Source organism: Siphateles boraxobius, unplaced genomic scaffold (assembly GCF_051911475.1).
Source record: "Siphateles boraxobius isolate OS27281-9 unplaced genomic scaffold, OSU_SipBor_1 66, whole genome shotgun sequence".
NCBI lineage: Eukaryota > Metazoa > Chordata > Actinopteri > Cypriniformes > Leuciscidae > Siphateles > Siphateles boraxobius.
The window spans coordinates 14,061,749-14,087,002 of NW_027509193.1; the positions used below are offsets into that span (position 1 = coordinate 14,061,749).

General features: G+C 37.4%; 2 protein-coding genes across 2 annotated transcripts in view; both read left to right on the forward strand.

The window, feature by feature from the left end:
• The first annotated feature begins 9,194 nt into the window (after positions 1-9,194).
• hcrt (hypocretin (orexin) neuropeptide precursor) lies at positions 9,195-12,424 on the forward strand. The gene is made up of 2 exons (XM_077212332.1): positions 9,195-9,339; positions 11,863-12,424. The coding sequence occupies exons 1-2, from the start codon at positions 9,280-9,282 to the stop codon at positions 12,301-12,303; spliced, it is 501 nt and encodes a 166-aa protein (XP_077068447.1). The 5' UTR covers positions 9,195-9,279; the 3' UTR covers positions 12,304-12,424.
• Positions 12,425-13,971: 1,547 nt separating this feature from the next.
• The window catches only part of kcnh4a (potassium voltage-gated channel, subfamily H (eag-related), member 4a), a 33,874-nt gene continuing 22,591 nt past the window's right edge, over positions 13,972-25,254 (forward strand). Inside the window, exon 1 of the mRNA XM_077212331.1 lies at positions 13,972-14,686. Within this exon, the coding sequence (XP_077068446.1) occupies positions 14,611-14,686 (76 nt within the window). The 5' untranslated portion in view covers positions 13,972-14,610. The remainder of the gene's footprint in view (positions 14,687-25,254) is intronic.

Genomic DNA, 25,254 nt, shown 5'->3' on the forward strand with positions numbered 1-25,254 from the left:
ATACTTTGTACAGCTGCCATCTGTCCCTGTAACTTCTGATGTCCTCAGAGCTTTGTCCAGCACAAATTGCGGTCAGAACATTTAGTAGCCTATAATGGTCTGAACCCGCTCAATCGACAAACGTGCGATATCGATTGCGATGGATATATGCAGAGTTGACTGAAACATTTTACTCATGCCTTAGCAGGTGAATACAAACCAGAGCCCGTCTACACAAACTAAGAACTAAAGTCCAGCCTCATTCAGTTCGGGTACCGGAACTGGTTGAAACAATCGTGCATCTAGCTGGCAGAGTGCCAAAACTTCACCGGCGCCTTCTGCATATGGCGTGTTTTCCGTGCCAAAATCAAACATTCGAACGACCGACCGCCCCATCGAACGTCTATCAGAACATCTATCCGAACGTCTTGTACTTTTGAGCGTCTGACCGAGCGGGTTGACCCACGTGACGTCAACGTCTTGAAATTAGCAGTTTTTTAACCATGCAAGTATCCAAGTGGATGTGTAAAGACTATAAATGGACATAAAAGGCACATTTTTCCTGAATCCTGTGCATGTAAGGTTATGTGTTTTACTTTCAAAGAGCAGAAATACTGTAGGCTATAGCCTATATACAGACTTTCAGTCTTAATTTGACCAATATAATAATTTTAACTAGTTTTTATTGTTAATTTTATTGCCCAATGTACAATGTTCTCACAGTCCATAAAAAAACACTCCAAATTAATAAATGTAGCTTATTATATTTTTTTTTTTTTACTTTTTGCAATAGGCTAATCTTTAAAAAATAAAACATGAAATATTTTCTTAAATATAAATATTAGATTATAACTTTGTGTGTGTGTGTGTGTGTGTGTGTGTGTGTGTGTGTGTGTGTGTGTGTGTGTGTGTGTGTGTGTGTGTGTGTGTGTGTGTGTGTGTGTGTGTGTGTGTGTGTGTGTGTGTGTGTGTGTGTGTGCGTGCACGTGCGTGTGTGTATACACACACACATTTATCTAGAGTTTTAAAATTTTGCAGAACTTAAAAATAGCTACAACTATTCATTGTAATATGAAATATTGTTACTGAAAGTTTTATATAGCATAATTAAAATAATGAATTTACTTTTTCAACAACTGTTACAAGTCCAAAAAACTCCATACTGTCATGGTGCTCTTCGGTCACTTGACACAAAATGAATTATTATAAATAATTATACAAAAATGAACTGATAGGGCTGTTATCATAGTTGAGTCAGAAGACTGAAATAAGAGGTTTAAATGAGATCAGATACAGATGGATTAAGCTGTGATAAAATATTTGCTGTTTATTTTTTTAAATGTTTTATTGATTTTTAATGTTATGTGTAACAAAATGCTTTCTCTGTATTCAGGTTTGACTGTAGTATAATAATGCAAAAACATGTACACTTCAAATCAATTATTATTATTTTTTGTGAACCTTGACAAAAAATATTATTTGGGAATTTAAAAAAAATTAAATTCAAATCCACAGCTTAAAAGTAATTCATTTTCTCCAAAAACAACTAGAGAATTCACAAGCCTCTCCAGAGAGCTATACAGGCATCTAGTGGTAGCACCATTAAATTACATGTTTTATTTTATTTTCTCTCAACAGATGGCATCTGATTCAAAAAATTGGATTTAATTGGATTTAAAAGGCCTAGTCTCTACATTAATCTGTAATACTGCATTAAGTGAAAAAATATTTTAAAAAATTTGAAATCATTTTTTTTTGTATTATTTTTAATAGAATAGCTATTGCAAACAAAAGTTGGCTGCCAAAAATATCAATATTGGGAGTTGTCATTACAGGTATGGTTTAAAGACACTTCAAGAAAATATGTATCAATTAGTTTGTTAAAATATTAAAATAGTTCAACATAAACCTATACTTTGATGTTTAACATTACAATTCAGTCTTTACAGTGGACCTTACATTTAAGATAAAGACTTTCAATAGGCCCATGTTCTCAACCGCTAGAATCTGAGTTTTCATAGTCAGCTCTGGATGTTAATCAGTTTTCATAGACGCCAAGCTGATTTTGGTGTAAGGTCTTGAATGAAATAAAGCACATCAATTTTGTTTGCATTTACAGAGATATCTAGCTACTTGATCAAAGATATCCTCCTAATATTCAGATATATCTGAACTCTGTAGAGTAGGAATAAACATTTTTATATTTATCTGAGACCACAATTGTTACATATATAAAATCTATTTGTCTGATATAAATGGTCAGTATATTTGTGTAGGCTACTATAGGCTTTTTAATTCATTTGATTTTTATATTTAGGCATATACAAAAGCAGATTGCAGTTTTCGCTGCATTTGAATGTATGTTAAAGCGAATTTCCATGAAATATGAGACATTGTCTGTTCTTGAAACTTTTTAATGGGACATTGAGAATTTTGTGGAATATCTCGTTCTTTTCCGCATTAGCCGTCAAAAGCCGCTTTATTTAACTGTATTAATACACCGCACATAACTTTCTAAATCAGCCATTGCAATAATCAAATGTGTACTATTTAGGATACAATCGAAGCATAAGACGTTAAACTAGGCAAGAAAAACACAAACGTGTTACAAAATGTCTTCACACGTAAACAACACGTTGGGAAGACGATCAGTTACTCGCATTTCCGGCCGGTCGCCATAGGAACGCGTTAACAACACGTAAGCACCATAGTAAGCACATGTAGGAACGTGTTCCATATGATTTTATAAAAATGATCAATAATTTCGTTTTGGCTCATTGTTTATATGTGGCAGACATGAAAATCAACGAACCTTAATAACAAAGTAAATTATATTCAGCTGATTATGTCTAAATGTAATATTAGAACTCTTATAGCCTACATATGTTTTTAATAAACCTTTCCACTTTAAAATTTATTTTTATTTGTGAAAGATTATGATGATTTAGTAATTTTATTAAGATTGAGTCAGTGTTGAGACCTCTAAGTTCTTGAAATAAAAGATAATGCTGATTAGAATCACTTTTTATTATTTGGTTATTTGTTTGATATTATGTATAATTGTTTTATGCATGTTTTAATCTATATTACAGTTTTCCTGAATTGCTAAAACAAATTTCTTGGAACCATCACCAACGTTCACAAAACCTTAAACACAAAACCACATCTTCAAACAACTTTCAGAGAACATGATCTGACTCAAAACCACACACAGCTCAATATTATAAACACTACAGATCATTCATTAGACACTACATAAAAAATGGAGAACACATAATCCAAAGTATGCAGTTACAGAAAAAAGTATTGTAACAAAGTAAATAAATTTTGCAGTTTTATGTAAAAAAAGAGTAGGCTAACTGCAACTAGTACGGTGAATAAATTGTACACTGTATGCACTGCAGTATTGTCTGAATATTCAGCACTTGCATAGTGTAAAAAATACTCCAAAAGCCAAAAAAGTCACAGTAAAAACCTCTAATTGAAAAGCAGGTTACACTCAGAATCAAAATCAAAGCATCAATCATGTTGGGAGATGACTTTGTCTACATCACAGGCATTGACCTTTCTTTACAGTTTTTCACAATTGCTAAGACACATTTCTTAAAACCTTCGCCCATTTTCTCACAACATTAAACTCAAATCCAAATTTTCAAACTAAACTTTCAAAACCATTGGTGTACTCAAAATTAAATAGGCTAATGCTTTCATATCATACTCACGAGTCAATAATAAAAATAAAAAAAACTACCACTAGATGCCTGTATAGCTCTCTGGAGAGGCTTGTGAATTCTCAAGTAGTTTACAAAATTACTTACTTTTAAGCTGTGGATTTGAATGTATGTTTTTTTTTAATTCTCAAATAATACTTTTTGTCAAGGGTTATATATATATTATATATAATACTTTATATATTAAAAAACGTAACATTAAAATTCAATAAAACATTTACAAAAATGAACAGCAAATATTTTATCACAGCTTAATTCATCTGGATCTGATCTCATTTCAACCTCTTATTTCAGTCTTCTGACTCAATTATGCGGTGTGGTAATAGCCAGTGTACTGTATATGTGTGGTAATAGCCAGTGTACTGTATATGTGTGGTAATAGCCAGTGTACTGTATATGTGTGGTAATAGCCAGTGTACTGTATATGTGTGGTAATAGCCAGTGTACTGTATATGTGTGGTAATAGCCAGTGTACTGTATATGTGTGGTAATAGCCAGTGTACTGTATATGTGTGGTAATAGCCAGTGTACTGTATATGTGTGGTAATAGCCAGTGTACTGTATATGTGTGGTAATAGCCAGTGTACTGTATATGTATATGTACAGTAGGCTACACTGGCTATTACTATACAGCATAATTGAGTCAGAAGACTGAAATAAGAGGTTGAAATGAGATAAGATCCAGATGGATTAAGCTGTGATAAAATATATGCTGTTCATTTTTGTAAATGTTTTATTGAATTTTAAATATTTTATATATTTTTACAAATATATAAATCTAATATATATATATATATATATATATATATATATATATATATATATATATTTATGAAAACCTTCTGGATCTGTTTTTTAAAGATTAGCCTATTGCAAAAAGTATAAAATAACATAATATGCTACATTTATTAATTTCGAGTGTTTTTTATGGACTGTGAGAACATTGTACATTGGACAATAAAATTAACAATAAAAGTTAGTTAAAATGATTATTGGTCAAATTAAGACTATTGAATGTCTGTATATAGGCTATAGCCTACAGTATTTCTGCTCTTTGAAAGTAAAACACATAACCTTACATACACAGGATTCAGGAAAAATGTTTTAGTATTGTTTTAGGGGTAAAATATTTATATGTATTGCCTTTCATGTCCATTTATAGTCTTTACACATCAGCTTGGATACTTGTATGGCTAAAAAACTGCTAATTTCAAGACGTTGACGTCACGTCAGTTCGTCACGTGGGTCAACCCGCTCAGGGTCAGACCAGTGCCATAGAGAGAAAGAGTTGCGACACTCCCATAGACCGCCATAGGAACTTTGGAATGCGGAAGTAACGCGTGTCGTGGAGCAGCCAATAGTTCCAAACACTGATAGTTCCAGCCATAGACATATAGATAGACGCCCTATCGACGGATACTGCCTATGGGCGCGGACGAACCGTGGGGCCGCCATCTTAAACCGGTCACCCGCTCCGCTCAGTGTAATCTGTTTGACAGGTGCAATGAGCTGCCAGCGCATTTAATTAATCATATCTCACTGAATACCGAACTGATTTTCACGCGGGGTTTTTTTTCCTGCAAAGGTCATACACGTAGCTACGATACAAGACACATTGAATATTTTGTTCACAAAATACAACTAATAGTACGGTAATGTTAAATGTTAAATCTTACTTGTGTAAAGTAGGCCTAATCCCCGAGTGATGGTCCGCCGATTTGAGCAGGAATATGCTGCACAGTGCTCTGGCATCTACTGCTGCTATGCAACGCAAATAGGAGTATGACCGGTTTAGGGCCTGTTCACATATCGCGTATTTTGCGCGCTCAAGTTCGTTATTTCAAAGGCGGTATGCGCGCTCATAATGGAAGCGACGCGGTCGCGGTGCGACGCTCTCGTTTTTTCCAAGCGCGTCCGCGCCGCATCGAGATAAAAACATCTCAACTTTTCAGAATGCCGCAAGCGTTTTCCTTGCTGTAAAGGAGAGCGCAGCTGAGGGTTGCTAAGCAACGTCAGACGCCTCCGGAGGAAAAAGGAGAACGAGGCGCACCTAGCGTTTTCTACGCGTTTTTAGGCGCTATATGTGAGTGCAGCCTTAGGGCCCGTTCACATATCGCGCCTAAAAACGCGTAGAAAACGCTAGGCGCACGCGTTCTCTTTTATCCAAAGAAGCGCTAGGGCGGTTGCGCTCCGGAGGCGTCTGTCGTTGCTAAGCAACCATCAGCTGCTCTCTCCGTTACATGAAGGAAAGTCATAAATTTCAGGAAATCCCTGGACCGCAATGATGAGCCGTTCCTCCATTTAGTTCTGCTGAGGTAACAAAAATGGCGAGGAAGCTGATTGGTTGGTTCGTGTCACGTGACCTACGGTGCGCTTGCGGCATTCTGAAAAGTTGAGATGTTTTTATCTCGATGCGGCGCGGACGCGCCTGGAAAAAACGAGCGCGTCGCACCGCGACCGCGTCGCTTCCATTATGAGCGCGCAAACCGCGCGCCTCCATTTGAAATAATGAACTTGAGCGCGCAAAAGACGCGATATGTGAACGGGGCCTTAAGATGGCGGCCGCATTTCTTGCGCCACAGCGGCCAATAGGGCATCTAGTCTCTATATGATGTCTATGGTTCCAGCATTGAACCCCATTCATTTTCAGTATTTCCGAAGTACGCTCGCTGGTAAATTAATGAAATTACTGTATTTTTTTACTTTTACACACATTAGCCGACCTCTCGTGAATCTAGTCACTAGTTATATTTTATGTAGCCAGTTTTAGTTAATGTTTATTGGAAGATAATATTAATTTGCAGCTATACCTTACGTGACACTAACGTTAGCTAACTTACGGTAACTTGATGTAAATAATATATAATATTATTATTAATATATATATATATATATATATATATATATATATATATACAATTAATATATTATGTGTATAGGTTAGGGTTAGTAATGTGTGATTGAAATATACATGTGTACTGTACACAGTAGGCCTACATCGTATACATGTATTTGTGTGTGTTTTCTGATGAATGGTTTTGTCTTTGATTAGGGTAGGATGAAGTGGTAGGCATTAGCCATACTGAAATGAATCCCGTTAACAGTTATTTAGCTACGTAGGCTATATAGGAACATAGTTAATTCACTCATTAACTATCTCTCCGGTTTCATTTTATGAAGTTAATATTTACCGAACATTGCTGCAAATATAGTCGTTGCTTTCTACGTTATGGGAGCAGTTCCCTTTCCCTCCTAAATCATTAATTTGTACATGCACAGCGTAATTATTTATATTTTATGTTGGTTGGAATTCTGAACGGACCGCCACTGCAGACCTCTTTGCGTGATCACGAAGGTAGGCTAATGGGTGAATCGGAATTTATAAGCAAGATCACGGATCAATAGCCTAATAGCCTACAGCCCAGTTGTGCTAAAATAAATATCATGAGACACCCATCATCAGATGAGCCGCTAAAGCCATTGCTACTACCCATGCGAACATGAACACTAAGCTTTTCCCTCCAAAAAAAACCCTAAAACTTATCTAAGTAATATAGGCTATTTCGTTGTCACCCCTCTCCAAATGCAAAACTGACATTTAATGCAATAATGCAGTAAGAGCTGAAAAAGTACTTGGGTTTGTGTTTTATTTTATATTTACCGTTCAATAATGTAATCGCTGCTGTCTGTCCCATAGAAGAACGTGACAGACAGCGTATCGTATGTTTTGGAACTATTGGGGCTTACATGAACGTGAAAGCCATAGCGGCGACATCAAAGCGGGTCGCAACTCTTTCTCTCTAGCACTGGGTCAGACGCTCAAAAGTAGGCCTAAAACACGTTCGGATAGATGTTCGATCGGTCGGTCGAATGTTTGATTTTGGCACGGAAAACGCGCCATATCTGCACGCTCTAAGCACGGTCGAGCCGACGTGGGGAGTAATAATAATGAAGCAACACGGCATATAGGTGCATACAACATAATGAAGCAAGAAGTGCTGGTGCATAAAACATCAGACCAGCTGTCACAAGCGGGTTATACTATTTAATCACAGCGTCCGCAATAAATCCACGAGACGGGACAAGTGCACAATAATATGGCAGACAGCTGAAACAACCGCATACCGAGAAGACGCAGAACATAGAAGGTTAATGTGCTATAAATGTATTAGTTGTCTATAGTGCAGAACGCGCTCCCCACTGAGTCTCAAGGGGGAAAGCACTGCGTTCTTTATTCATACATTTCATGAACATACGAGGAGCGTGACACCTTTGAACACGAATATAGGGCCTACTATATTCCAGTCCCCGGGTCGAATGTGCGCGACGATCTGTTTTATCGTGATCATTTTGTCTTTATCGTGAAGCAATTGTCTTATTTCAGCCTTATGCCATGGAGGTATTTTGTCATGTCTAATGTATTAATAATGCCACCAGAATGCAACCAAAGCACATGATAGCAATAAGTAGATGTCTATAAGTAATTGTAAATCATACAAAATAAATGCCATGATCACTAGATTTTATACAGGTGTTACTATAATGATTTTGTTAATGGTGATCAGCAAGCAACCAAATATTGATAATGTGGAAGTTACTGCCTTTTGCTTTGGCATGACTTCTCACTTTTTGCTCAATATACAAAGGTAGAGTACGCTACAGTAACTTTAAAATAGTGGTCAAAAGTCAAGTTTGAGCTCAAGATTTTTTTATGTAGATAATTTTCATTACTAAAACATCTAATTGCCAGATTTGCGGTGTTCTACCTTAATTTGGCGGCACAACTGAAAATCTTTAAAGTAATTTTTCTCAGTTCCACACTCTAGCGAGTTAAGGTCTTTTGCCTTTGTAGGCAACTGATATTTGTGGCATCAATTTTGAATTCCATCATGTTTGCATTTCTCTACTCATTTCTTTATAATTAACCGTATGAAAGACTCCAGAATATTTCTGGTTTCTCTTCATCCAAAGACATCCATTTAAAAATATATGTGAATGCCATTATTCATGCAATCCACAACATATAAATAAATGGACCTTCCTCTGTGGTGTAATGCAGGTGTATGGGTTCAGAGTAATGTTCATCATTAACTGATAGCTCTTTGACCTTCTGCTTCACACAAAGGCATCCTGCCATCCATATTCCCCTTTATTTGTTTGACGCTGCTGCTCTTTTGTTCCATTCAGCCTTTTGTTACTGTATCAGGACCCTCTACATTTGCAACTAATTAAGTCAAGGCCTTGTCACTCTCATTCTGCTGGCATTCGCTAACGAAGCTTGTCTATAATAGTCTTAAAAGGCTTTATGTACAATTACTTGGATACAGGAAATCATAGTTACTCGCTAATGACAAAGACGCTAACAACCCTAACAATTCTTTATTGTATCATAATCCAGCTTCAATGACATTGAAGAAATAAAAGGGGTAATATCAGCTGGGTATTTTGTCAGTATCATTTGTGCCTATAATTAACTTCAGAGGCTGGAGCAATGGGTGGCATGTATAAAAACACTGGTGCCGTCTCAGAGAGTTAAAGGAGCATCGAATTTAAACATCAAGTCCATCACATGATATTTGTCTACAACAAGACCGGGGCAGCAGCCAGACTCATGGACTGCACAGCCAAGGTAAGAGTTCATACATTATTTCAGCTATTTAAACTGAAGGCTACCATTTTAAGGTTTACATCTAGGGATTAAACTGTTTAATCGGCAATGACATGCATTCTAATCATAAAGTGTCATTGACACCAAAAAAATTATACAACCTGCAGCTGCTAAGCTTAACAGATAAAGAATGCAAACTCTTTTAGGCAGTCGGTGATCTGTCCAAAAGAAAATTGGTAGGTATTAAAGGTTAACACTAAAATTCAGTGAGACTTTTTCACAGAAATTTTTCCACAAGGCTAGTAATTAGTGTTTGTAATGACAGCTGTCTGCTATAGTAATTAGAACTCAGAATTCTTGGAATAAACGAGATGATTTATTTGTTGTATATATGTTATTTACTTTTAGCTTCATTTTATTTAATTGTGGATGAAAAATGTCTATTTTTACCTATCAGGACATTGAAAATAATGAAATAAAGAAAATAATTTTCAATAAAAAGAAACAAACAAATACAGTTGCAATATATAAATCATATTGCAAATAAAAACATTTTATTGCTGATTGGTCTTTTATATGGGTTTATTTTAGTTTGGTAAAGATTTTTTATTTTCATGCACCAACTTAGTTGGGTGGAAAGCAAAATAATGAACTTATTTTGTAACAATCAGATAAAGAAACACAAGAAATCGAAATCAGTTGCATTGTTTTATGAACTCATTGTAGCTGATTGGTATTACTTTATTTTAATTTAGAGTTGTAAAGGGTTTCTATTTTTTGTCAGCAACAAACTCAGCAATGATATAAAACACAATTAAATCATTTTCAATAATAAAATCAGATACAAGTTGCCATACAAAATCATTTGCATTTGTGATTTGAATGTTATTATCTAAAACGTCTTCAGATGTATGATATACACCGGTCCTTCTCAAAAAATTAGCATATTGTGATAACGTTCATTATTTTCCATAATGTAATGATAAAAATTAAACTTTCATATATTTTAGATTCATTGCACACCAACTGAAATATTTCAGGTCTTTTATTGTTTTAATACTGATGATTTTGGCATACAGCTCATGAAAACCCCAAATTCCTATCTCAAAAAATTTGCATATTTCATCTGACCGATAAAAGAAGTGTTTTTAATACAAAAAAAGTCAACCTTCAAATAATTATGTTCAGTTATGCACTCAATACTTGGTCGGGAATCCTTTTGCAGAAATGACTGCTTCAATGCGGCGTGGTATGGAGGCAATCATCCTGTGGCACTGCTGAGGTGTTATGGAGGCCCAGGATGCTTCGATAGCAGCCTTGAGCTCATCCAGAGTGTCGGGTCTTGCGTCTCTCAACTTTCTCTTCACAATATCCCACAGATTCTCTATGGGGTTCAGGTCAGGAGAGTTGGCAGGCCAATTGAGCACAGTAATACCATGGTCAGTAAACCATTTACCAGTGGTTTTGGCACTGTGAGCAGGTGCCAGGTCGTGCTGAAAAATGAAATCTTCATCTCCATAAAGCTTTTCAGCAGATGGAAGCATGAAGTGCTCCAAAATCTCCTAATAGCTAGCTGCATTGACCCTGCCCTTGATAAACACAGTGGACCAACACCAGCAGCTGACATGGCACCCCAGACCATCACTGATGGACCCCAGTCTTCCTCCAGACTCTGGCACCTTGATTTCCGAATGACATTTGCAAAATTTCTTCCGAAAAAAGTACTTTGGACCACTGAGCAACAGTTCAGTGCTGCTTCTCTGTAGCCCAGGTCAGGCGCTTCTGCCGCTGTTTCTGGTTCAAAAGTGGCTTGACCTGGGGAATGCGGCACCTGTAGCCCATTTCCTGCACACGCCTGTGCACGGTGGCTCTGGATGTTTCTACTCCAGACTCAGTCCACTGCTTCCGCAGGTCCCCCAAGGTCTGGAATCGGTCCTTCTCCACAATCTTCCTCAGGGTCCGGTCACCTCTTCTCGTTGTGCAGCGTTTTTTGCCACACTTTTTCCTTCCCACAGACTTCCCACTGAGGTGCCTTGATACAGCACTCTGGGAACAGCGTATTTGTTCAGAAATTTCTTTCTGTGTCTTGCCCTCTTGCTTGAGGGTGTCAATGATGGCCTTGTGGACACCAGTCAGGTCGGCAGTCTTACCCATGATTGCGGTTTTGAGTAATGAAACAGGCTGGGAGTTTTTAAAAGCCTCAGGAATCTTTTGCAGGTGTTTAGAGTTAATTAGTTGATTCAGATGATTAGGCTAATAGCTCGTTTAGAGACCCTTTTCATGATATGCTAATTTTTTGAGATAGGAATTTTGGGTTTTCATGAGCTGTATGCCAAAATCATCAGTATTAAAACAATAAAAGACCTGAAATATTTCAGTTGGTGTGCAATGAATCTAAAATATATGAAAGTTTATTTTTTATCATTACATTATGGAAAATAATGAACGTTATCACAATATGCTAATTTTTTGAGAAGGATCTGTATATATGTATATATAATATAATATTCAGCATTTATTGAATTCGTCCTCTATTTACCACAGAGAGTTCAACTGCTCCTCTTCATGGCGCTGGTGGCGCACGTGGCGCGTGACGCTAAGGGCGTGGCCTCCTGCTGCACGAGCACTTCGAGATCCTGCAAATTTTACGAGCTGCTGTGCCGTGCTGGAAGCCGAAACGATACTTCCGTCGCCAGGCATTTCGGTCGCTTTAATAACGACGCTGCTGTCGGGATTCTAACTCTTGGCAAACGTAAAGTGGGCGAGAGACGCGTCGAAGACCGCCTGCAACAACTCCTGCACGGCTCACGGAATCAAGCCGCGGGAATCCTGACTATGGGAAAGAGGTTCGAGGACGGCGGGCCCCTGCCCCTCGTGCACAAGAGAGGGACCGAGAGCGCGCCCGTGAGACTCGGACTGGCACGTCCGATGAAATATCTGATACCCACGGTACCAGAAGAGTTGGACGCTTATGAAAAACGATGACACTTGTCGCTTTTAAAAGTCACAGTCAAGCTGTTCATTCGTGACCTCAATTGCCAATACGGAAGGCTTCATGGTTTTTAAAATAGCGTTTTTGATTTGAGTAAAAAATGTTTGTGGTTTAACATTAGCTACTTGAAGAGACTTTAACTTTTTTCGAACACAAATCACAGTGCTGTGTGTTTTATAAAAAGTTGTACGTATTTTTTTTTTTTTACGTAGCCTAAATAAAAAAAATCCATTAAAACAACATTAAAACAACATTCTCTTGTGCCTTTCTCAAAAATGCAAAATCCGTTGGTTTCCATCGTGAACAGTTGACCTGTCTCAGTAGGCTTTGTGAAAAAAACGCAACTAAATTTAATAGATGTTATGTTAATAATGCGCATTTTATTATAGTCGGTCAGGGCAGAAGTATTATCTTTTTTATATAAAGATGATTTGTTGAATTTCAGTAACGTGTAGTATGTTGTGTGGTCAGCAGATGGCAGGCGATGTAAATATTGTAAAATTCCTCCACAATAAAGTTGAGAAATAAATTCTGGTCGAGAAATGTAGCCTATTAAAAACTCACAAAGCTTAATGGGTGAGGATGTAACTCTTCCACGACATATCTGTATTTAAAATATAAGGCCTGTGTGATATTTAATGGTTCATGAAAAACGTAAACGTGACAACTTGACCCATATCAATGTGAAAGCTTGCCTCATCCTGACACTTTTTAGGAAATAATTAGTGCTTTTCATATATATCCATGCTTTATCCCTCCACCCCCACTGCCTGTGAAAACAACACATTTCCAGATAGTTCCTGCAGCGCTGCCAGTAAGTATTGACCCAGAGCTGTATCCTTTCAAATTCCACCCTTATAGAAGTTCCTGTGTTTGTTGTGGGAGATGTTGCTTTTGTCTGGTAATATATGTAAATATCTGCTCAGCACAGATGGCCGTTCTGCTTTCCCTTTCGCACCACCTCTCTCTCTCTCTCTCTCTCTCTCTCTCTCTCTCTCTGCACCTAATTCTTGTTTCTAATGTCTCTGTCCCTTTAAACCCATTTCAGCCCTTAAAGTGTCTTTATTTGTGGTTTTAAGACTCCGTACTGCTCCCATTACAGCCTCTATAACTGTCGCTCAGTCACTGGAGAGATCTGCTTGTGCCACATTAATTTGGTCATATGCAAAAGATTTTTCTGCAGGCTTTCAGGCATATTATTGTCTCGCAAACTAATATAAAATTACATCCACACAGCAACAATCAGTGCTTCACTGTTTAGGTAAATTTAATTATTATACATTTTTAATCAATTTACTACACCAATTTATGTCTATATATATATATATATATATATATATATATATATATATATATATATATATATATATATACATTATTTTGATGTATAATTAAGTTTATATATCTGAGAATGTTTGAAATATATATACAGTATATATAAATATTGATGTTTACATGCACACATATTCCAATCATTTTCAGATAAAGAAACATAATAGTACATTTTTATTTTTATTCATTAAAAATTTTTGACGAAACATTTTCACTGTGATCTACTTGAGCCGTTTTCATTGTTGCTCTTTGTGCTGCTTCGTTTTGAAAGAGAGTGGGAGAGAGAGAGAGGGAGGGACAGACAGACAGAAGAGTAGAGAGATAGCAGTGAGTGGAAGAGAGATGCAGTAGAGATTGTGCACCTGCCTCAGTGAGGACACCACTGATGAAAAGAAGGGAAGGATGAAAAGAACAATCCTACCTTACAGGACAACCTAAGAAACCAACGAAAAAAGGAATTCAAAGAAATAGTGAGTTGTGTACAGGCTGTGTGAAGACTGAAGTGAGGCATTGAAGAGACAGAGATTGAATGCAAGCAACAAGGACAGAGGTGAAGTCTATGTTTTGAGGTGCTTTTGAGAGAAGAAGACATAAAATCATTCTCTTTCATTGAAGAGAGCATGCAGCTGTACCAAACTGATGGGCTTTAGAAAGTGAGCACAATAATCCCCACGAATTGAACCATTTGGACATAGACAGCTGGATGACAAGAATGCATCCTGCCATGAGCCGTGTAGCTTCTGAGTGCTGCTAAATATGAAGTGCAGAGACATGGAGGATTGAAGTGAAACTGCCGCTGCTGAACTGAGACGTCCTTAACAAGCAGCCATTCGCACCTTGTATAAGCCAGACACCAACACAGTTTGAACCTCGGACAAAATCACCTTACCTCGCTCCCCTCTACTTTTGTCTTACTCTCGCTTTTCTTTCTTGTTCTGTATGCGATGAAGATCTGAGGATTTGTCATCATGCCAGTGATGAAAGGGCTCCTGGCCCCTCAGAACACCTTTCTTGACACCATCGCCAAGCGCTTTGATGGCACACGTGAGTAATTCTACTTTTCTCTGAGCTTTCACCCTCTTTCTCTGCAGAAATGTGTAAAAGAGCCTGAAAGGCATTTGAAGACATGTTATTTTAGTATTATTAGAGTATTCATATTTTGAATTAGCTTTTCTTTAAAAATTTCAGTTTAAGTTTCAGTAATTAAATGCTTTTGTCATTGTTCTTAGTTTGGTTTCTTTTTAAATAGTTCTATTTATCTTTATTGCATTTTATTTCTGTTTTAGTGATTTTATTACTTCCACTTATTTAATTCAGTTAGTTGCCAAAGCAACACTTAAAGCTTAAGATTACATCGTCCATCTTTATTTTATATTAATTCAACTATATTTCAATTACCTTCTGCGAAGGCTAGACTACATTTTAGATAAACCATTTTTATTCATGAAATCTTTTTCATAATATTATAATTATTCATAATATTATAATTATGCAGAATAAAGAATGTCTTTTCTGGGCAGACTCAGTTTGTACCTTCGTTCATAGAAAGCTGTTGGAGTCCTGTGTACATTTTAGACTAATAAGATCATCTTTTTGCTTAAATTAAAAAACTATGGTTATCATAAGAAGTACATTATTGTACATAATAGTACAGTTCCACTTCATGAAGGAGGCAGAAAATTTGCCATTCTTAATGGTTGAATGTCTTATTTTTGTGTCTGGAGGTCAGATGAGGAATTGTATTGGCTATTGTTCAGGAGTCGTGATTTTTTGCAGTGTGCATAAATCATGTCTGAGCTGTTTGAATTTGTTTGTGTGTGTACATTTGAGAGAAGAAATACTCGAAAAAACCCTGAAGTGTTATTCATTGCATGAACGTCACTCAATGTTCAGTAGTGTGGGAGTTATGCTCTACAGGTAAGTACAAATACAAGTGAACAAAATGGAGGCCAGTATATGATGGGATAATTTTGTATAAGTGGTCCTCACTCCCTCTCTACCTGCCATCATGTCTTTTGAGAGAACTCAAAGCATACTAAAGCCATGAAGGTGAGCATGACTAAGCCATAAACGTCCAATACAGTGTGCTGAAGTGTTAAACTTGCTCTATCTGCTCGCAACTGACTGACACAATGGTATTAGTCAGTGTGTTATAGTCTGATCCGTCAATACATGACCATATGACTATATGAGTATTAATGAGTTCATTCACCTCATATAGTCATATAGGTTAAGGCCCGTTGACTCCAAGAACGATAAGTATAGCAATAACTATTTTAGCATACACTCCAATGGACGATAACATTGTTTATTATAAGTGTGAGCTGCAGTCATGACGTATACCACTTTAAGTTCTCAAGCTCTTTAAAGCCAAGTTGATGCTGATTCTTAATGTTTTAATCATTCGTCTGATGGAAAAAGGGAAACAAAACATTAAGAAAGTGAATCAACATCATTCCAGCGATATCAGTTCTCTGTTATAATTGTATTGTGGGTTTCTCTATTCTCAACCGAATTAAAAATTTATTGTTATTTTCATTCTTAGTGTGAACAGCCCTTTAGTCAACACTTTGTTCACTGCACCCAATTTCAACTCATTTTTCAAATCCAGTCCAATTTCACTGACACTGTACAAACTGAAAAGCATCCGATTTGAAAACGCATTCAATGATTTGTAAGACTTGTTTCAGTTTTTATTTTTCACACTACAGACAACTAAATGGATTTGAAACAAATTGAATTGGATTTACTCTGAAATGTTAAACTGGCTCATTACACCGTCTGCTGTAACATGGTGAATTTGTGGTTTCACTCTTGGTGTGAACACAACATTAGTCTGTCTCGTTTTGCTTTTTCACATCATGTTTTGATCTGAAAAGAGACATTTTACCTTATTATTGACTTGTGATTTACGATTTATGGGGACGGTTTTCCATTTCAAACAGTCACTAAGCATGTTCTGTCTAATAAGAGCTTGCACTATCTTTAACCTGCCCAAATATCAAATACTGTACATTGAAGCATCTGGTGTCAGTCGTCTTGGTTAGACAGTAAGGAGTCTCTTAATGAGCTCTCAGGAGAATTCGCCAATAGCCTTCCACCCTTCTCAGCACTTCCATGCATGAGGCTATTAAAACAAGAAAAATGACAAACCAATAACAGGATCAACACAACAAGCAGAAATATTGATATAGTCATATTAACTAAATCATGCAAAAGACTTGCTTTCTCTTGTCCTCTCCTCCTTAGCCGATGCTTTTTTGTGCACGGGGGTGTTTTGGGGGATGCTGAGGAAAAATCTCTCTGTGTGATGCTTTTAAAAAAAGCAATGTCCTTAACTCACTGTACAGCCAATCATATAAATCATATGAATCATTCCCGCTGGTCTTCCCGGGGACAGATTTTCACACTATGAAATGTCACGCTGGCCATTTGCTCTCTCTTACTTTTTAGAACAACCTCCTGCTATCGTGTCACACCCGTCCTAAACAGCACTGGCTGTCTAAATTCAGTGTCAGTATGTGCATGTGTGAGTGAGAGACGTGACGTTGAGTATGTGTATGCTTCTCTCTCTTTCTCCTTCATAATCACTTAAATCACTTTTAATTAGCTGCGGCAGACTAAAGATCTGGAGAGGCTTATTAGAACAGAGAGTGCTTGCCAAGACCTTAATGTTGATGTTGTGTTTTTCAGCCTGTACTTTATCCCTCTGGTGCTCCTCATTTGGGAGTCACACTTGTTATCTTTGTGGTCAAAAGTGACCGGACACCTGAAAATAATATGTGGATTTGAATGTATTTTTTAGAACTTTTTGTCAAGGTTTATAAAAAAACAAATTACATTTTGATTTGAGGTGTACACGTTTTTGCATTATTATTACTAACGTCAAACCTGAATACAGAGAAAGCATTTTGTTACACGTAACATTAAAAATCAATAAAAAAAATGTACAAAAATAAACAGGAATGCTTTATCACAGCTTAATCCATCTGGATCTGATCTCATTTCAACCTCTTATTTCAGTCTTCTGACTCAATTATGCTGTATAGTATTGGCCCTACCAGTTAATGTGTGTGTGTGTGTGTGTGTGTGTGTGTGTGTGTGTGTGTGTGTGTGTGTGTGTGTGTGTGTGTGTGTGTGTGTGTGTGTGTGTGTGTGTGTGTGTGTGTGTGTGTGGTTCTGTTTTGCACTATAGATGTTTTAGAGTTTCACCCCTTCATTGCTGAGCACTTTTTTTCTGCATCGTGGCCAATCTGTAGAGAATTTGTGTTTTTGTCGATTGTGTTCTTTTTTTTTTTTTACGACCACTTAGCCTGCTCGAATCATGCCCTAAATTTTTCACAATGATTTTTTCCAAGTGTTCACCATCCAAATGCCATACAAGTCAACCAAATTTCATACCATTCCAATGAAGCTTTTATTTAAAAAAAAATTCAAAACAGAAAATTTTCCAGTCAAAAGTGACAGAAGAGCACCAGAGGGTTGTACTGAAGTAGCCTGAATGTTGGGGTTTTGCAGGAATGAATATTTGTCAGCCTTTCACTTAGACCTGAATATAGTCAAGTTAACATGAAAGAAAGTTTGCATGTGTTAGTTATGCATTGTAGCAAAATATTAATAATTTGATAATGGTGTTCTGCAAAACTTATACACTATACTGTTGGGGTTGGTAAGATTTATTTATGTTTTAAAATTTAATTATTATCTTTTTTAGCATTATACATTACTGAAACTTTTGATCTCCATGCTTAGTAAAAGTATTAATTCCTTAAAAAAAATCTTACTGATCCTAAACTTTTATCTGTTATTTGTGTACTGCAATGTTAGCCACTTTTGGAGAAAGTGCATACATGTAAGTGTAAATGTCACAACATTTTTTTTCTGAAAACAACTTCATGTACTGGTGTATATTTTCCATGAGATTGCATGGATATGAACCTGTTTTCACAGTTTATATAAAAAAATAAACTTCAGACATTTCCCTGGGAACCTCAGCAACAGAAATAAGCACACTGACATATGTTTTTTTTTTAAATATATATTTCCATAGCAACCAGATACCAAGAACATCTTGCCTTAATACCACAGGCAGCACATAATGATAGTTTTCGTAGCTGTCAGTTATATCTCACCATCTTGGAAAGCTGAATCTGTCAAAACAGTTAGCTTCTGTGGCATTAACAGTGTCTATTTGAATGGATTGATAGGGAAAGACTGCATGTGTGAATAAACACACATACACTGAACAATATTATAAACGGAACACTTTTGTTTTTGCCCCCATTTTTCATGAGCTGAAATACTTTTTCTATGTGCACAAAAGGCCTATTTCTCTCAAATATTGTTTACAAATCTGTCTAAATCTGTGTTAGTGAGCACTTCTCCTTTGCTGAGATAATCCATCAACCTCACAGGTGCAGGGCTCTCAAGTCTCGCGCATTGGGCGTGAGACACACGCATTTCAACCCGTTCACACGCTCACACGCCACACCTTGTATTTCTCACGCTGAGGAGTAAGGGAACTTGTCCCGCTATACAATTAATGGACGAGGCGCAGGCAAACGGAGGGATGTTCTCTGCCGAGTTCATAACATCTGTCAGAGTTAAATGCTAGCTACCAGCCAATCAGAAATTAGAATTAGTTGTTTCCGGGTAAATTATGTGTTCCCGCTGCAAGCTCGTTCGTTACTAGACAACACGCGCACACACGGAGTGGAAGTTGAAAGAAAACGATCTGATGAATGCGTTTTGCGGACATCTTCATTTTTTTTTTTTTTTAGCGTTTTGATTTTACGATTCCTGGACGATATCTCTTGCCTGTGATCAAAGACAGTGAGGGCTGATGTTGAGGAGTATAGCCAAATTCGTGCTAAATTATTTTTGATGCATTCAAAAACTATCAAACTGCTTTTAAAGGGGTCATCGGATGCAAGATACACTTTTATATGGTATTTGCAAATAAATGTGTCTTTGCAGTGTGTGGACACAATCACCATGCAATTAAAAAATCCATTCACTTTTTTTTAATCCTCAAAAAGCCAAAAAGTTGTTGCTCATTATCATTTAAAGTGACATGCACCGAAACGGGTCACTGTGAACAGAGCTGTTTTTGAAGAGGTAAAAAGGGTGTTGTTTTACACAACCATTGAGAAATTTTAACCAAAGTATGTTACAAACTTTACATGAAGACCCAAAAGAATCATACCAACTTGTGGAAAATGGGCATCCGATGACCCCTGTAAAGGTGTCCGGTTTGGGTCTTGACATACATGCTCAGGGCAAGTTGTTATGACACAATGTTATGTACACTGAGCACTGATGTTCAGTTGGCTTGTTTGGGGTCAAAATTATTTTTATTTTTCAATAAATTTGTATTTTTTGAATATAACTATTTATTTTATTTGGATGAATTTGTCTTTTTTTATTAGATTTAACAATTGTTATAATTTCCATTTGTGCTGGTCAATTATGAACAATAGGCAAAATTGAACTGCTAGAAAAAATTGAAGCGAATTTGGTTGGGTCGAGGGGCCGCTGCTGCAAATATTTGGGTGGCTCCTCCCCTAAATCTCTCTCTAAACTTTTGATAAAACTTGAGGGCCCTGCAGGTGTGGCATATCAAGATGCTGATTAGACAGCATGATTATTGCACAGGTGTGCCTTAGGCTGGCCACAATAAAGGCCACTCTAAAATGTGCAGTTTTATCACACAGCACAATGCCACGGATGTCGCAAGTTTTGAGGGAGCGTGCAATTGGCTTGCTGACTGCAGGAATGTTTACCATAGCTGTTGCCTGTGAATTGAATGTTCATTTCTCTACCATAAGCCGTCTCCAAAGGCGTTTCAGAGAATTTGGCAGTACATCTAACCGGCCTAACAACCGCAGACCATGTGTAACCACCAGTGTTTGGAATAACGCCGTTTAAAATAACGGCGTTAGGTAACGACGTTATTTTTCAGTAACGGGCTAATCTAACTAATTACTTTTCCCGTCGTTACAATGCCGTTAACGTTACTTGACATTAAATGTGGTGCGTTACCACAGGCGTCAGTTTGGTTTGAAATGTGCTGGGGACAGAGACGCATTCGGAAGTGAATTTTGAGAAGTGCTGGGTAGAAACTTGTCAAACGGTGCAGCCTCTTTGCTCGAACCGCAATTTTGTCTGAGTTCTTAATGGTCTAGTGGTAGATCTTTTGCCAAGAGTGTCAGAGGTTACGGGTTCTAATCCGCCCTCGTATAGTTTTTTTCCTCTCATCAAAACTCAATATGTTCATCAGTGTTTACAGTGTATTTTGTGATTTCACCGGAATGAATAGAAAGTCTCCACAACGGCGATAGATTGAAGCACGTGTCCGAGTGAAGACTGCGAGCTGCAAGAGAACACTGTATCCATGACACTGATCGCCGCGGCAACGAGCGCTCAGCTTGAGTTCAAAAACAACACATTTTAGCACTAGATCTCTTATTTAATAGCGAATTAAATGGCAATGCATGGCGTTGTTAGAGTTTGATTTATTTAATTTGCAACAGTTACTGCAAACACACTTTATATTATTTAACTATAATAATTATTTTACTTTTGAAGAAAATACTTGAAGTACAGAATGTATTCCAGACCAGTTGTCTGACATTGGAAGTTTGATTTATTTAATTAAGAATAAGACTACCGAGCTAAACACACTTTTTTTTGTTGTTTAAAAGTTTACTTTTGTTGTGAACTTACAAAACACTTGGAAGTAGGCTACAGGTTGTTTACTTGACCAGTTGTCTCAGGTTGAGAGAGTTTGATTTAATTTGCTAGAGTTAAATGCACTTTATATGGTGTAACTGTTTACTTATCTTACAAAGATAATACTTGAAGTGCTGGATAAACCTCTTGCTGTCTGTCGACGTGCAAAAAATACCGAAAGTTATGTACAAACACCTGTCTGTTCTACTAATTTCAACTGACTTGTGAAAACTGCAAAAAATAAATCCAAATTCTTTGACATATAGCAACTTTTTTTAACAGTAACGCAAATAGTTACTTTCCCTGGTAACAAGTTACTTTTATTATAGAGTAATTCAGTTACAAACTCGGTTACTTTTTGGAACAAGTAGTGAGTAACTATAACTAATTACTTTTAAGTAACGTTCCCAACACTGGTAACCACACCAGCCAAGGACCTCCAAACCCGGGATCTTCACCTCCAAGATTGTCTGAGACCAGCCATCCGGACAGCTGCTGCAACAATCGGTTTGCATAACCAAAGAATTTCTGCACAAACTGTTAGAAACCGTCTCAGGGAAGCTCATCTGCACACTCATCGTTCTCATCAGGGTCTCGACCTGACTGCAGTTCGTCATCGTAACCGACTTGAGTGGGTAAATGCTCACATTCAATGGTGTCTGGCACTTTGGAGAGGTGTTCTCTTCACGGATAAATCCCGGTTTTCACTGTACAGGGCGGATGGCAGACAGCATGTATGGCGTTGTGTGGGTGAGGGGTTTGCTGATGTCAACGTTGTGGATCGAGTGGCCCATTGTGGCGGTGGGGTTATGGTATGGGCAGGCGTATGTTATTGCCAGCGAACAGAGGTGCATTTTATTGATGGCATTATGAATACACAGAGATACTGTGATGAGATCCTGAGGCCCATTGTTGTGCCATTCATCCACAACCATCACCTCATGTTGCAGCATGATAATGCATGGCCCCATTTTGCAAGGATCTGTACACAATTCCTGGAATCTGAAAACATCCCAGTTCTTGCATGGCCAGCATACTCCCCAGACATGTGACCCATTGAGCATGTTTGGTGTGCTCTGGATCGGCGTATACGCCATAGACTGTAAAAAAATATGGACGTAGTGTCCATGACGTCACCCGTAGGTTTCTGAAGAGCGTTTTTGAAGCCTAAAGTTTCTCGTCGCCATCTTGGAAGCGAGTCACTGTGCGTCACTCCCGGATAAACGAAAATGGGCAAAAAGGCGGGACGTGGGTGGAGTTTAGGTGCCTGGATGCTGAAACTACGCCCGCCTTGCTCGAGTTTGCTCAGGCTAAGAGCTACTGTGCTACTGGCCTCGCGCTAAAGTGACAGCTGACTTGAAGAAGTAGACCTAAAGCCAATAGTTAAAGTTCATGTTTTTGCCCTTTGAAATACTATAATAGTTAAAAGACATAACTAACCGTGAGACTATGTGTATTGTAATGCATTATTATTCTCATGCAGTAACTTACAATATTTGCTCTGAGCGTGTGTGTGACAGTGATTCATACACATACATGTCAGTCAGCGCGGCATCGCACGTCAAGTTCGTAGAGAGCTTTATTCAGTCCATTTTAAATTCTGATAGATACTACCTAAGAAGTTCAAGTAAATGCACTAGAAATACGCGCTCATTTAAGAGACGCTTCTATTTAATAGAAAGCACTGACACCTGCAGGATTTAATCTGACGGTACTTTTTATTGAACACTAAACAGCAGTGTTGTGCAAGTTATTTCCAAACTGTATCAATTATACATTACTTGTTACTGTAGATTAAAAGTAATTCATTACCTTACAATATTACTGTCTCAGAATTGTAATGCGTTACATTACTCCTGTATTACTTTTGAGTTACTTTCACCAAAATAGCTATACAGTAGTAGAACTTAACATTCTAAGGCTGTAACAATGTGCGATATATGAAACCGAAATCACGACACTCAGATCCACGAACCTGCAGAATCGCGACACACCCCTTCCAACTCCAAGCACTATCCTTCCCGTCCAGATCCAATGCTACCACATCTTTAAATTACTATTAGTATTATTATAAATACTATAATATCATTTATATTTATCATTAGAAATTACGTAGACCTACACCACAAAGGTGTAGGATAAATTATTTAAAATTGGGGAATTCCAGCGTTATGGACCTGACATTTGCAGTCAAAACTTGAAATATAAATTCTCAGAAAATGCATTTAATACCAATATATTGAAACGTCTGTTTATTCATAGGATACCCCCTTAAAAGAGTCCAGACATTAGAAAAATATCAGTCTGCACATGCGTTTTATATTTATTATGAGGGAAATACACACGCATTCATTCATGAGAGATAAAAATAAGGCAAAATATTTTTTTGTAATTCTGGGAATTACACTGTGCAAATCAAAAGTAATACTGCCCACCGGATGAAGAAGGGTTGACTCTCCAGGGACATAAAATATTCATTTTATTTTACTTTTCGTGTTCGCATTTATGAGGAAAAAACAATGTGCGAGACAGTTCTCCGTTATGGACGCGACCGCTCTGAAGCGGCACTAAAAGACTGTTTTAAAACTTTCACAGAGACCTCAAACAGAAGACACGAATTTCTTTAAAGTAAATTTCGATTTGTACTAATTGTATCTTAATTTTAATCAATGTTTCATCAACCAATTACCTGGATTTAATAAATAAGAAGTAAATATATCAGACAATAGATAATCACGACACGGAGGCGCCTGCGCGTGAACTGGAGCGCGTCTCATAAATTAACTGAAACTCAGCGTAGGCTATAAGGTAGCCAAGCCTACTTCACAGACCTGAAATTCTATATAGGCCTATATTGAAATGTCTACTTGTAAACAGAACAATTCAAAACGAAAGAAAACGGACTGCTCTCTGCTTATCTGTATGAAATGTGCATTTCTCTCTGGCGCATTCACTACTGCGAAGATCGCGAGTCAGCAACGTCAACTTCATCTTTATTAAACAATTAAAATATCTCCTTGCTATATTTGACATATTCATAATCATTGCTTTTGCCGGTTCTTTGTGACAGCTTTTAGTTGCTTTCCTTACATCATGTTACGTGAATGCGTCACCACCGTATCCAAAATGATTGCGTGATGAAAACAAGAAAAATACCACCTAACTGTTTAGAAAGAAAACACAGAACAAATGGAGTAGCCTAATGCGCATACGTCCATCTCGCGAATGTACAGTCTTCTTCATGCCATCTTTACCCATTTAGCTGCTTTTCCACTGGCCAGCGCGAGCACAGAGGCCGAAATCATGCCTCCGGCACTCCTGCTAAAAATGAATCGCTATAAAAAAATATATCACACGCTGCCATTTAGTCTTTATTTACAAACTTGGACACGAACTTAGCCTACTTGCATTTTTCATTCGTTAATATCTCTCGTCGTCTTGGTGTTTTTTTGTTGGTGTTTTTTTTACAATTAAAACTAAAAGTGTGTTGTAACGCAAGCGTAACTGAACATGTAATATAGTAAAATATTACTGAAAATTTATTAGTAATGCCTTACACTACTGCGTTACAGCAAAAAGTAATATGTTACTGTAATGCATTACTTTTGTAACGCGTTACTCCCAACACTGCTAAACAGTGAAATAAGCATATTATAGTCTATCTGCTCCGTAAGATCAACGGTACAGCAGAACGAGTTTGGCCTCTATATCTTCGAGGTTTTTAAATCTGAACTCCAAAAAGCAACGATATTTTCAGACATCCATGAGTGCATGTTCACAGAGGAAAACAACTGAAGAACAGCGCTGGTTGTTCACTCGACAACGACGGAATCCAACGGCGTGGGCGAAGGTAAGGGCGGCGTGTAATAAACTGTATGAAA